The sequence below is a fragment of the Melopsittacus undulatus genome, chromosome 3 (assembly GCF_012275295.1).
Source record: "Melopsittacus undulatus isolate bMelUnd1 chromosome 3, bMelUnd1.mat.Z, whole genome shotgun sequence".
Lineage (NCBI taxonomy): Eukaryota > Metazoa > Chordata > Aves > Psittaciformes > Psittaculidae > Melopsittacus > Melopsittacus undulatus.
The window spans coordinates 77723372-77737094 of NC_047529.1; the positions used below are offsets into that span (position 1 = coordinate 77723372).

Here is a 13723-nt window from a genome sequence, read left to right on the forward strand (position 1 = left end):
AAAAAAAAAAAAAAATTTAGTTGTCTTCTAACTATAAACTTTAAGCACGATACAAACATTTCTGTCATGTACAGTGAAACTGCTTCAGGAAATAAGCTTAATGGCATTAGTGTGAGAACTAGAAAGTGTTCCGTAACAGTATTTCTCTGGTATAGAAAACCTGTCCAGCTGGCTAGTGTAAGTTATTTTTGTCACCTGAATAAGTCTTAAAAAAATTAAAATAAAACATAGATATGAAAAACTAACTCATACAGAAAGTCTGCATCTAACATACAAATACTAAGGAACACATATTTTTCATTTCCAAAAACTGCTCATTGCAATTTTCAAAAATATAGAATTAAGACTGATAAACACAACTTGCAACTTTGATTCAAAAAACCCTTCATTTATGTAATACAAGTTAATTATGAAACCTTGAACGAGATCTTGAGCGAGTTCTTGATCTTGAACGAACAGCTGATTTCTTTTCTTCTTGTTCAAAAATCTCTTCTTCAGCAACATCCTGTCCTTCATCTATATCCATGTCCTGAGATCAAACAACAATTGTTCAATAACATTTAATAAATATACTCACTGTATATATGACTATTGAAAGCATACATTTTGAAATCATCTTAGTATGTATTCTTCTTCCAAATTCTGTAATCAAATTTATAATACTTTTACCTGTTGTTGAATATCCATTGAATCATCTACATTTGTTTCCACTTCTAAAAACTGCTGCTGACTACTCCCTTGTGATGGTGATGCAGAGTGCTCTGAACCAAAATTTCCTTCTTGATTCTCCTCAGGGCTTGCCTAAATAACAAATAATAATATACCATTAAAAGCCTCATCATTCGAAATGTTAACTGTGTCAAAATGAAATACTAAACAAAACAATTGTTCAAGTATCTCTGAAAAACTATTTAGCAAATTTCTTTTATTTGCAATACGAATTTAGTTAAAAACTACAAACGTTCCTACAACATGTGATTTCAGATAACTAATTACTACAAGATAAAGGAAGATGTTGTGTCATTCATGCCAACACGTCAGTTACAGGAGACCTAACAAAACAGTCTTAAAAAAACATCAAAATTTAAAAATGTAAAATACTAAATGTGTTGTTGATTTGCTACAGGAAAAGCTGTAAGGTCCTATACATTGGCCTGAAAGCACAGATTTGGTATAAATATCTGTAGGATATGAAAGATATTCAAAATGCAGATAATGCCATGAAAATACGCACAAATGCTATTAGAACAAGTTTGAAAGGCAATATTAGACTTTTAATCCTACAATACTGCAGGTAAACTATTCAGTGACTCACAGGACATTTTCACTTCAATTAAACAAATGCTGGGTATTCCATCTGCCAGAAGAATGGTAGAAATTTAGAAGAATGACATGTAGCACCAAGGATTGTTTGCTTTACCTTCATATTTTTTAATAGCTTGTAATAAGAGTCTGCAGAAAAATAAAAACTTCTGCTATAATTCAGTTAATGCATTTGTTTCTAACATTGTCTCATTTTCTTTGTATCTAATTATTCTTCAACAATCTGTTTCTCGATATCAACTCCTACATTTCTTGTTGCTCCTTCTGTCTGTCCCTCTATCCTCTCCTCCTCTCTGCTTCTAATCAGATGTGTAATAATTTTGGGTTGTGCTTTATCTTTCCTTCTTTTCCCCTAATCTTTCTCACTGATGTTTAAACATGAAATTAAGGAAAATTTTCCTGATAACACACTGCTGTCATTACAGCAGAAGTTTGTATCTTTAGGCTGCTTTGAAGGTGAAAATAAACTTTGTACCAACTAAACAAGAAACTCAAGAAACTGAGTTGATCTGAATGGAAACAGATTCTGGACTTGTAATCAAAGATCAACTATTAAGAGGTGAGTCATACACACATTGTACCCATAAATGCACTGCAACTTAATTGTAAATTCTGTTTATTTTACACTAAGGTAAGTATTCAGCATTTTTATTTTCAAACTAGCTAGCTACTTTTAGGTACATCACATTAAAAGCTCCTAAAACAGAGGCACTCTTCAAAGTTATACTGCTTTACAACATTTTAGCGTTTAAAGCCAGAAACTGCTAGACATCCATCAACATACAAAAAGACATTTAATCTGTAGCTATCTTAGACAATCTGTCTCAGTAACTGTGCTTAAATGAAAAATTAAAATAAAACATAGTACAATAAAGCAGTAGAATAAAAAAAATACTATCTAGTAAAAATTAAATTACTATTTTACTAAACTTAGTCCCAAATTAAAACTCAAATTATGTTCCTGACTGAAAGCTGAGCAACTGCATTTTCACACAGGTTAAACTAAAACCCCCAACAGATGTTAGTTCGGTTTGTGCTCCCTTAGATTTTCTTCCTGAGATTTCTGTTTTACTGTGAAATCAGTTCCAAAACTTCACAGAAAGCTCACTATATATCTGGTCAGCAGATATAAAGAGAGACAGAATAAACTTTCAGGGTCTTTTTTTTTCTATTTGGATCAGGCATTGGGATCAGGAAGGGAAAAAAGCAGCTAAATACCAAGGACACACCTCAGAATAAATAAACCAGTTTACTCAGTGGAGAGAGAGGATACAATTCACACAGTTAAGAAGGAGTCTTCAGTTTTCTACAGCATCAATTCTTAATTGATAATTTCTGAGGAAATTCATGACTCTGTTCTTTAGCCCAGATTCTTCAACAGAATGAGACATTTATTAGTCAAGACTTCAAGCTTGGTAGAGGAAACAGAAGTTATCCTCATTCTCTGTTCTGTCCTCTTGATGGTTCTGCAGCAGCAGTTTGCACACTGCTCTCCCTTCACATCAGGGACATAATCATTCCAGTGCTCACTACTTTCTTTCTGACAGCAGGGAAAAAGCCTTCTTTCCCTACATAAAGAGCTGAACACCTAAAGCACAATCAGTCTGTAACTCCGCTAAAAGTTACTCTTTCCCAAGCGAAATGTACACCCCAAACATTTGGTTACATTTTTTCCTTTAAGTACTTTCTCCTGCTTATTCCACTTACTCTTGTCAGCTTTTGTTGGATGATCAGCTAGTGACAAAGATTTTTACTATAAGAGAAGTGTCAGTAATAAGACAATTTTTTTTCTTGTCCTGGAGTATGAATTTTATCAGTGGAAAACATCATAATTAACAATGGCCACAAGATGGAGTTCTTACCTTTTGAGGCTGCTGTTGCTCCAGAAGCTGTTGTCTGAGGTGTTCTAAATTTTGTTGCTGTAGCTGTTCAGCTAGTTGGTGAAAAAGGGAGTTGTTCACAGATTCTGGTACTAAAGGCCTAAAATGAAATAATTTAAATTAAAAAAAATACAAAAAAAAGTTTTTCTCTTGGTTTAAACGGTAAACAGAGCTTCACAACTGAGTTTCGGTTTAACTAAAAATGTAAAATAATGAAGACAATGTAACTCCTTCTACCTTCTGGTACCATCACCATCACATTAACGCTAAGAATTTAATTAACAAAGTAAAGAACATGCTAACTTCTAGATGAAATGAACAAAAGTTCTGGTACAGAGACTTATATTAAATAGTTTTTAAATGTGTACGTTTCATAAATTTAGGAAACTCTCTTTTCTCTTCCTACTGGTATAGTATACTTATGCTCTAAAAGAAACATTTTCCTTACTATTTAATCCTAATGTTCAACTAGTGTCAGGCAGATTTTAGCATTTTCCATAAGAAACATAGCTTGATCTTACAATTGGGAAGTGGGAGCTTCTTTTTTAGGCTCTTCATTTTGTTCAGACTCTTCCCCAAAGTCAAACCTGTCCATCAGCTTCTAGGAGAAAGCAAAGTAAGCATAATTAAGTACTCTTTATATGTCCCTTTATGTATATTTACTTTTCGAAAGTAAAATGCTCTTATTTCTCAAGTTGAAAAAAATAAAGAAAGATGGCAAATAACCTAAATAAAACCAACTGCCATACTGCTACTGCTATCAAATTCTTGAATGCATCAAATACCAAATTTTGTCCGTGGCTTTCTTGTGCTCTGGCTACTGTTACAAGCACAACCACATGTTCTTTTCATAGTAATAGCTAGTTTGGAGAAAGGCTTTAATAAAGATCAATTTTATGTAATGGCACCTTTAATTAGAAGAAATTACTACGAAAAAGCCAATTATTCAATCCTTTGACAACTGATCTGCTCGTATCAAAAGAAGACTTACAGCTTGATTACTTCGCAAAGAATTACTGTATTTTCACATACACGTGTCACTTAGACAACCTGAATTCCTTCAAATATACTGCTCCTTGACAACAACTTCTCATATACTCTGCAAAAATATCAAAGCAAGTAATCATGAAAGAGGAATAAGCCTCTAGAGGGATAAAAAGAAAGGTATCTGACAGGGAAAAAGAAAAACTTCGATAAACCTGTTTTATCTGTAAAAATGTCTATACTGTAGGTTCTGTTGAACTAAAAAAGTATGGTTTATTAGTTTTTAAATAGCCCAGGAGCATTTCAGTAGCATTTTACTTTCTTGAAGATAAGACTGAGAAGCATGAAGAAATACAAAAATATTATTTGCCACTGAGATGGGATTTTTTTCAGTAACTATGTACTGACAGTGCAGTGCTATCAAAACCATATGCAAGCATCTTTACACTTTGGAAGTTTTCTGAAAAGCAGACTTAATGCTGTACTACTATCAGCCATAACTTCTTCTCAAACCCTGGGCTTAGAAGTTAAAAACAAAAGGATGAGAACATGGGGCAGTCATCTCAAAATACCAACACAAAAACATCTTCAGTAACAAGCCATGATGATTCAGTAGCCCATTTTCTTTCTCAGAATACTCTAATCTCAATTACTGGAGTCCAGCAAGAAGAACAAAGCATTAGCTAACTAAGAGACTGAACGATCAAGAATTCTTAGAACTATTTTCCCAATGAAATAATCTGTATATGAAAGCAGGACTGAATATATCTCTGAGAAAACACAGCAGAAACATCCAGTTTGTCAATGTCTTTCCTGTACAGGGGCAAAGCAGCAAAACCAGATGTGATACTCTAGACTAAGTCTAGACTATGTCTAGAGTAGATTGGGTATCTAGATGGGATGATCATTTCCATCAATCACTTGACTATATTCCTGTTCACACAGCCATGGATGGTATTAGCTACCAGGGCACACTGCTGGATCCTCCTCCATTGTTAACTTATTTTCTGATAAAGACTAGAACCCCAAAGATTAAGCAACTGGATGCCTGGTACCCAAACAGTCTAGTGTTGCTGTTCACTGCACTGTTCTGAAACCCTGTTTTTTGACACTTGTATCTCTAACAGTACCATCAACTGCAATTGATGCATTTTGTGTTAAATACAAAACTATTGCATGCTCTTTAAAATGCATACAAAAACTCTAGAACTTCAGAGCATTCTGGAAGACCACTAAGAAAGACCTGGATTTGTCAGCAGGATACAAAGCATTCCCAAACTTTCCTCTTAAAGAAAGCTGGTTTGTAGTTTTTATTTTATTTCGACATGCTATTTGGATTTTGTTACTAGTTACTTTGAAGCAGCTCCAGTCTGGCCCTGTTAACTGAGTGTTCATCAGCAGTTGCAGCCTATCTTTTGCTTCAGCTTAATCTAAGTGCATCTACTTTATGTATTCAAGATTGCTCTGCGATGTGAAATGTGGGATACACACAAACAATCAAAAGTTTCATCTCAAAAGCATGCTCCTGATTCAAGCTAAAACACTTGCACTTATAGGTGCTTCCTATAAAATTAAATATTGCCTTTTTAACACTTTTTTATTAAGGCTGCCATGTCTAGTAAAATATAGATATACAATTAAGTATATAATAAAAGAGATATTGTCTAATAAACAATTATATCATTATGACTTGTGGTCTTCAGATAATAAGAAGTAGGTTTCATATGCCAGATGATATTGGTGCTTGATAAAAACCATTAAAAAAGCAGGGAAAATTATTATCCCAAACCTCACTGCAAAATTAAGATTGATTATTAATACATATTTATTAATATATACTCTTCTATAATGCCTAGACTTAGATTCAGATATCCTCAAACCTCAGAAAAAGAAGAATATAGATATGGTAACACCAAAGTTCTATTAAAAAAAAAGGCAAAAAGAAAAAAAAAGCAGCCTAAGTAATCTTTGAGTAAAAGCCTCAATAGACTAACAAGACACAGATCAGTTCATTCATAAAGATGCTACAGAACACTGAACACGAATTTGAGATGTGTTATAATCTGACACTACTTGTATAATGCAGAACTGAGGTACAGATCACGTACTATGAAAACAAATCTTCCACAATTTACAAGAACAAATCAACACTGTATGCCTACTGGAAGTTTGTATGTAAATTATCACACTGCCAGAAGAATTTCTTCTACAACACTTACCTTCTAAGTCCCAAAAATCAAAATCACATAATGACAAGACTCCTGCACACTATTACTAGCATCAGCTAACTGAAGAGCACCAGCCGAACTCATGCAACACATATAAACAACTCAGCAAAATGCCAATTCCTTCTGTTTTCTCCAGTTATGTTGTCCAACATTCAGGACACCCATACCTATGAAGGTGTCTATCCATGTAACTGCTGGAGTTGAAGTCAGCAGAATAAACCCTAATACAATGCCGTATTATCAATTTTTGTATCTAAATACTGAGGCAGTCCCTATTAAGTAATGCATTCATTTCCTGTGATTTTACTCTACTCGAGTTGATGGTTACAGCTGTGATATAGCATGAGTACAGACCATTTTACTTTCATTAGTCATGACAAGTCTTTATTATTTCACAGATTTAAGCTTAGCTGGACAAATTTGAGAAATAAAAGATAAATTGTCCTACAACTTTAAACTCAGCACTTGTGAAGTTCTGAGCAGCTAATTGCCTAAAAAAGAGTTTATCTGGGTTAGGGGGAAAAAAGGGAGTTTTGCTTCTGACTTCCTTATTTTTATTATTTATTCACTCCAGGACGATCCTACAGATGTTATCTACACACAAACTGTTTCTTCCAAAGATAATGGGACAAGATTTATTTACTTATTTTTTAATCTTTGAATAGAAGTTCTTCCTTTTTTATTCTAAAAATAGTATAGCATTACTACTGTATTTTCCAACATGGTTATTGCTACCTGGCATTCAACTACATTAATCTTCTTAAATTCCTATATTTTGTTGTTGGGCTTTGTATTTGTTTTTGATAGGCACATACATTGCAATGCATATGAAGTTTCTTTACTTACAGAGTTGGTTTGGTTTTTACATTCTGACATCCTCTAAAAAGTGTCACATGACTAGTTTTAACTAGAGTCATATATTTATTTCTTCACTTACAATCACTTTGTGGCTAAGATCAGAAGTTTTCTTGGCATTTATAATATATGAAAATTACAAGTCTAATCACATTTTACTCATTTGGGAAAACAGCACAGATCATAAACACAGAAAAGGGAAGTACAAGACGTGCTCAATTCTCACTGCTGTGTTACAAAGGATTAAGAAAAAGATGTAACAACAGCTTAACTTTGCTAAATTACATCCATCTTCACCCCTGATGACCCTTACATATCCTCTTCCAACTTGAAGTATTCTATGAAATGCCTAAACTCATATAAAACTAGTATTTTCATTTATACCACTCTCTAGACTGTCTTTGATTTTCAAGATAGAGCACTTCAGAATATATAACGTATTTTTAAAATCTCTGAAGACAAACAGTAAAATTCAAAAGACTCACATATATGTGAACAATAGATATTTCTTCAAACTTATTTCACTTCTACCTTATTAAAAGAGACACTTTGTTCTAGTGGATTAAGTGTGTTAGCAGCAGCAGCTGCAGCTGTAAGTTGTGCTGTGAGGGCCTGCAACTGAACAACAAGACCAGCATCCAGAGCTTGAAGTAGTGAAGGCTGAGGTTTCTGCTGCTGTATCTGCAGTGTCTGTATCAACTGCTGAAGCTAGAAGAGAAAATATAACAAATGCATTAAGCAAAAAAGTTGGTGTTTTTTTTAAAGCAAAAAAAAAAAAAACCTATTATTTTTCCCTTCCACTTAGGGCGGGGAAAAAAAAAAAGCCAGACCTCAGGAATGCAGTATCATCTAACCTATGGCTAATATTTTATCTTAATTTGTTTTCATTTATGGCAAATTTTATTCCCACTTACTGGCTAATTTGTTTTTCTGTAGCTGATAAGACATGCAGATGCTTCTTTCTCCTAACTTGCTCTGACAGGTTGCATGATGACCAGTCACCACTCAGGATTTCCTGCTTTCTAGGGTTCCCTCTCTTCTGTTTCTCCAGTTTGATTCCTTCTGACCTGAAAAAAATCTGTTAGCCTACTTCAGCTTCCTAAGAACCCACATATATTAGGAAAATCTGTATGCTGTGTAGCATTTGTGTAGATAAAGTAAATGCACTGTTGCAAGCTCCACTTTAAGCTGATGCAACAGGACTATATGAAGTTTGCACTAGTGTCTCTAGATTAGTCACAATGAAAATCTCATGCTGAAACTCAGGTTTGTGCTGGCTGAATGCAATTCCTCTGCTCTGTTTACAAAAGACAAAGAGCAAATTGACCAGGAACTGGGAATATAATTTGAAATCTTTCAATGACACAGACCAGGGGCTCTGTGTAGGACTATCTTCGGATAAAATTTGCCTAGATGCAATGTTAAACCAGAAGCAGCCACTCCAGGGCAATAGATGTATGATAACACCAAAATATATTACAGTAAAAACAAAGTATGGGTAACATTAAATGACAGATGTTAAAACATACTATCTAAAAATAGTGTTGGGTGTTTCAAATATTATTTTAAAATAGCTTTGGGGGTTAGTGTGGTGATTGGAGTGGTTTGTTTGTTTTGAACAGAATTACTTTAACACAAAAGTAAAGAATACTAATCCTTTGGAAAAAAGCTTTCCTAACATACCATGGAATTAGCAGAAGCTGTCTTAACCTTCCAAGAAGTAAACCCTGGAGCTTTACCTTTAGGGTAGTCTTGGAAAAAAGGCTGAACATATTCAGCCTCTGGATTCAAAGACCCTGATTACTTTTACATTCATATTCTATTCTACCTTCTTGTGGGGTGCACCACTGACCTCTTTTGGGTTCAATCCCTCCCTTCTTACTATGGCTCACCAAAAACTCTGCCCAAGCTGATTACACTGACCATCTTTTCCACAATGCATCAAAGATGTATGATCCTTTTTCAGGATTGTTTTACAGTGACCTTCTGATAATGTGAAACAACTCTTCAATTTTTTTTAAAAACAATCATACAGACTCCTACACCTGAGCCTCTGAAAATGTTTCCATTATTCTTCTACCTTTACTGCAACATGTAAAGCTGAAGAGCTACCCTCTCTGTTCTTGGCTGATCCACAGAAGATGAGCAAATATAGCTGGTCCACCTTGTCCACTGCTCTGAGTAGGAAGGAATCAAACTGAAGAAGCAGAGATGGAAGCCCCAGAGTGGGAAAATCCATTTTAGCTGTTTTCACACTCTTGCTGGTTACATGTTTTTTACTCCGCCCTCTCCAATGTCTAGACTTCCAATTTATCTACATGCACTCTCACACAGAACACAATTTTAAGATGAAATCAAAGACTTCGGTGCTGGGAAGGGGGCAGGTGGAGTGGCATGAAGAACAGGAAAAAAAGAGACAGAGAGCAATTTGCATCAAAGCAAATGTTGCAGTTCACCTACAAATCCTAGAGATCTGCATGTACATATTTACAGTATATCCAGCTAGTCTCCATGCTTCTACTTAAGACCATTTTTTCCCTCTCCCCAAATCCATTTTCTTCAATATTTTACCATTTTGAACAAAATACCTAACGTAATTTCTTTGAGATTTGCAGTTTTCAAAACTTTCATACACTTCTCATCTGCATAATAGTTTTCTTTTGCTTCATCATTTTTTCTTTAAAATTACATTACTAACTTTCCACGCTTCCCAGTCTCACTTAACATCCTTTCCTTCATCAAAAGCTATTCCTCCACATTTCACTAAGTGCATTCCACTCCTTAAGTGTACTGTAAAGACACAAAGTATCACTCATTGTACAGTGTAACTGTCCACAAAATAGTTACCTGTTGGCCTTGAGGACTCTGTAAAATCTGTGCAACAGCAGCAAGGGTATCTGTATTAGCAATCTGAGATACCCAAGGATCAGGTAAACTTTGTACTACATTGGCTGGAGTAACTGGAGTCACAGGTGTTCCTAAAAACCAGAAAATCGAATGCCAAAATATTTTAACATAGAGAACTAGAAATTGTGTTAGAAGAAAGAAAAAAACTGCTATTACTAAGTACTGAGAAAGAGCTGTATTAACATCAATTGAAACCATTTTTCTGACACACACATAGAGCACACAAAAATAACAGACTTATATCAACATTTCTCAGGTAGCAGGATTACTCTAAGTGTACCTCACAGCTCTTTCCACTACTGACCTATGGGGACTACTAACAAAAACATTGACAAATGCAAAATGAATAGATTTCACACGGTAATCCAAACCATTTAATGGGAACAATATATACCAAATTATAATTGTTAGTAATCTCATCAGTAACATCTGTTAGTCCAGAACTTGCTGGACTTGCACTTTATGCCCAAGAGAAGCCTAAAGGATATTATTAGAAATTTCAACCTGCAGCAGCTGGATTCATGAGGATTGCTTATTTTAGCCTTTTTTTTTTTTCCTCAACTGGAACACTGAAACTAAATCAGCAATCTGATAACTAGTTTCATGCCATAATCCAGAAGAATCCTCCATCCTCATAAATAGTCCTGCTTTTAGCTCAGAGGCAGAAATATGCCAAAATGGGTGCTAAGTGCAAATTACTAGACTAGCTATCTTAAAGACAATCTGCATCAGAATTTTAAAAAGCATTAGAGTAGACCCATGATTTCAGCAGTTTCAACTAATCAAACTAATGACAATAGAAATATTGAGCTAGGATATGCAGTCAATCCAACCCATGAGCTGGAATTTTCACATATTTACAAACACCAATGAAAAGTAAGGTGGATTTGTCCACCTCACTGCTTTCCAGCAGAGTGTCAGCTAAAGGTGGGTGATAAAAGCAGGTCTGTATGTGCCAAGAACCCATTTCTATATGCAAAATACTCCCAACCTGGAATGAAAAAAAATCTCCACAAGCAAAAAAAGTTGAAAAGCCAGCTCCCTGCCATCTAAGTAAGGAAGACACTTAGAGCACAAAATTACCAAGTCCGCATGTATAATAACATTAATGTTTGGTAAACAGGAACATACTCCATGAGCAATTTTTTGCCTACGATTCTCCAGCAGAGAGATCTCAGATCTGAAGGAGAAAGAAGTATGTCACCAGCTGCAATCTGTATTGTGGGGTTTTTTTCCCTTGAAATCACTGTTTGTTGGCCAGCACAAGCTAAAGGAGCACTCTCTTGTCATTATCCAGCAAGCTCAATGCTATGGGTAGCAAAAAGCTACTGATGGACTCTCATTTCTCTCAGTTGGGGCACCACTAACAAAGACTGTATTAAGCCCTGTGTGAGGTTTTTAACTTGTCAATGATATACTGTTTTAACTTTAGAGAGCAAAACTAGGTCTTATTGCACTGTTACTCAACCTGAATATACTTATACTGCTGGAAATAAACACAGCAGGCTGCCTCTTGGTTTTGCCATTTCCCTGATCAAGATGCTGGCTCTGTTTCTTTCTAGCATTTATTTGATTTGTATAAGGGAAACATGTGACATTTTTCAGCATGATAACAGCCAATGCATCAAAGCTGATACAAGTGTTTTGATTCTAAGTATGGTTTTAACCCATCCTTGTTTACCTGGTGTATTGTTGCTCATAGCAGCTGTAGTGCTGGGCAAGACAGGGGTCACAACTGGAGGAGGAATTCCTGCTGCCATATCCAAAAGAGGCTGAATAATTTCACTCTTGAACACATTATTCTTTTGCCATAAATTTAGCACTCTAACAATTTTACTCTAAAAGGAAGAAAGTATAACAGAAGATCTGAGTCATGCTTATATTTCTTGTTATTATCAAATATGAAATTCTTAACTAGCAATGTCAGTCCGTTTAGGTTGAAACACCTTTAAGTTTACAAACTCTAAAAGCCTTAAGAACAGTTACACTGTATCACACCAAAGATGTCCAAGCTATAAACCTGAAGCTAACCCTAGGCGACAGTAAAGATATACTATGCACATAGTGACAGTCTTTTCTCAACAGAAAGTTAAATATATTAAAGCCAAACAAATGCATTTAGCTCTTTTGCACCTTTACTTTTAGAAGATGGTATGGAAGAACAATTGTTTTAAGTATTTTAAAGAATTATTAATAATTAAACCAAGGAATTACTAGTCTTCTCAACCTTTATAGTCAACATATAGGAATGCAATTCTAACCTACCTATGAACCAAAATTATTTATGTCCACTGAAAAATATGCACATACTAATAAGACTGCTACATACTTTTATTAGGAAAGTCATCAATATTTTGCAAACTCTCTTGATAAACTGAGGAATTTAAAAATTTAAACTGGAACACAATTCCTACCTACTGAAATTACACTGTAACATTAAGAAATGTGGACAATGGGTAAGAAAAAAAAATCAGAATTAAGGTTTCATACAACTCCATTACATGTAACTCATTGTTCAGCTTGCATTTCTATGCCACTGTTTTGATCTGCTCCCAAATGTTTTCTCAGCTTCACTTCTACCAAAAGGCAAGATTTTGCTTTATTCTGAAAAGTTGAATAGAAATACATATGATAGTAAAAGACCCTTGCTTAGATGAGGGAACAAAAAGTTTGTTGCATTACAAAGAGCAGAAAGTTCTTTACAAGAGCTTGTTTCTGCTGTCATAAAGATGATTTAATTATTTAAATTTGATTAAATATGAACATAAGGTACTTAACCACAGTGTTTAGAACAAAAAAAACCCTCTGTCAGCCCTGAACTCCAAGAGGATCCCTAACTTTAATAGAGAGAAATGATGAATTTTCACTGCATGGAAGATGTAGTTTAGAGTTCCTTCTTCTATTCAGAACTGGAATATAAAACTATTTCTGTGCCTCTCTATCTATCTCCCCATTGTAATTCCCATTGCTGAGCCAGACAAAGGAATCAGTGGGGTTTGTTTTGTTATTTTAAATAAAATGCTACTGTATTTCTGCTTGATTTAAAAACAAAACAAAACCACATTTGTTTATATAAGGATAACTTGTGTTTCTCTGTCACACCTTTTAATCACGTTAAACATCAAAATACTAGAAAACAGGAACATATCTTCTTATCTCTGACAGCATACCTTTTTGCTGGGTTAAATATATGGTAACTATTTTCACAGCAAAGACTTTCCTATAATACCAAAGACTTTCCTATAATACCAAATCAATACACAACACAGCAGCAAGACTTCAGACTGTAAAATACATTTTCCCTAACTGAGGTGAAAAAGATCCTACAAATGAACCTGACAGGAGCTTTACAAACCACAAACTGACTTTGCTTTACTACCCCCCCCTTCACATTAAACATGTCTAATGTGATATATCAGTTGCCATGCATTGAAATATCACAGCATAAGTAGTGCTATTTCTTACCCCACAATAAATTTACTTTTTTCTTTTTTTAACCAGACATACTGTGTATTTGCACTCATCCTTGTGCCAGATCTCCTTCTT

The 13723-nt window shown here is 34.7% G+C and overlaps 1 protein-coding gene across 5 annotated transcripts in view; it reads right to left on the reverse strand.

Annotated features, from left to right (window-relative positions):
- SCAF8 (SR-related CTD associated factor 8) overlaps positions 1 to 13723 on the reverse strand; it is a 95186-nt gene that overhangs the window by 49594 nt on the left and 31869 nt on the right. For 4 of the 5 annotated variants that reach the window (XR_004080711.2, XM_031049765.2, XM_031049763.2 and 1 more), the window contains exons 5-11: positions 11859 to 12015; positions 10118 to 10248; positions 7802 to 7978; positions 3725 to 3804; positions 3186 to 3303; positions 670 to 801; positions 417 to 529 (exon numbers count right to left, since the gene is read on the reverse strand). Coding sequence is in view for 4 of the 5 variants with exons in the window: in XM_031049765.2 (XP_030905625.1) it covers positions 417 to 529; positions 670 to 801; positions 3186 to 3303; positions 3725 to 3804; positions 7802 to 7978; positions 10118 to 10248; positions 11859 to 12015 (908 nt within the window). In the remaining variant the exon portion in view is untranslated. The remainder of the gene's footprint in view (positions 1 to 416; positions 530 to 669; positions 802 to 3185; positions 3304 to 3724; positions 3805 to 7801; positions 7979 to 10117; positions 10249 to 11858; positions 12016 to 13723) is intronic. The other variant, XM_031049766.2, reaches the window with a different exon arrangement.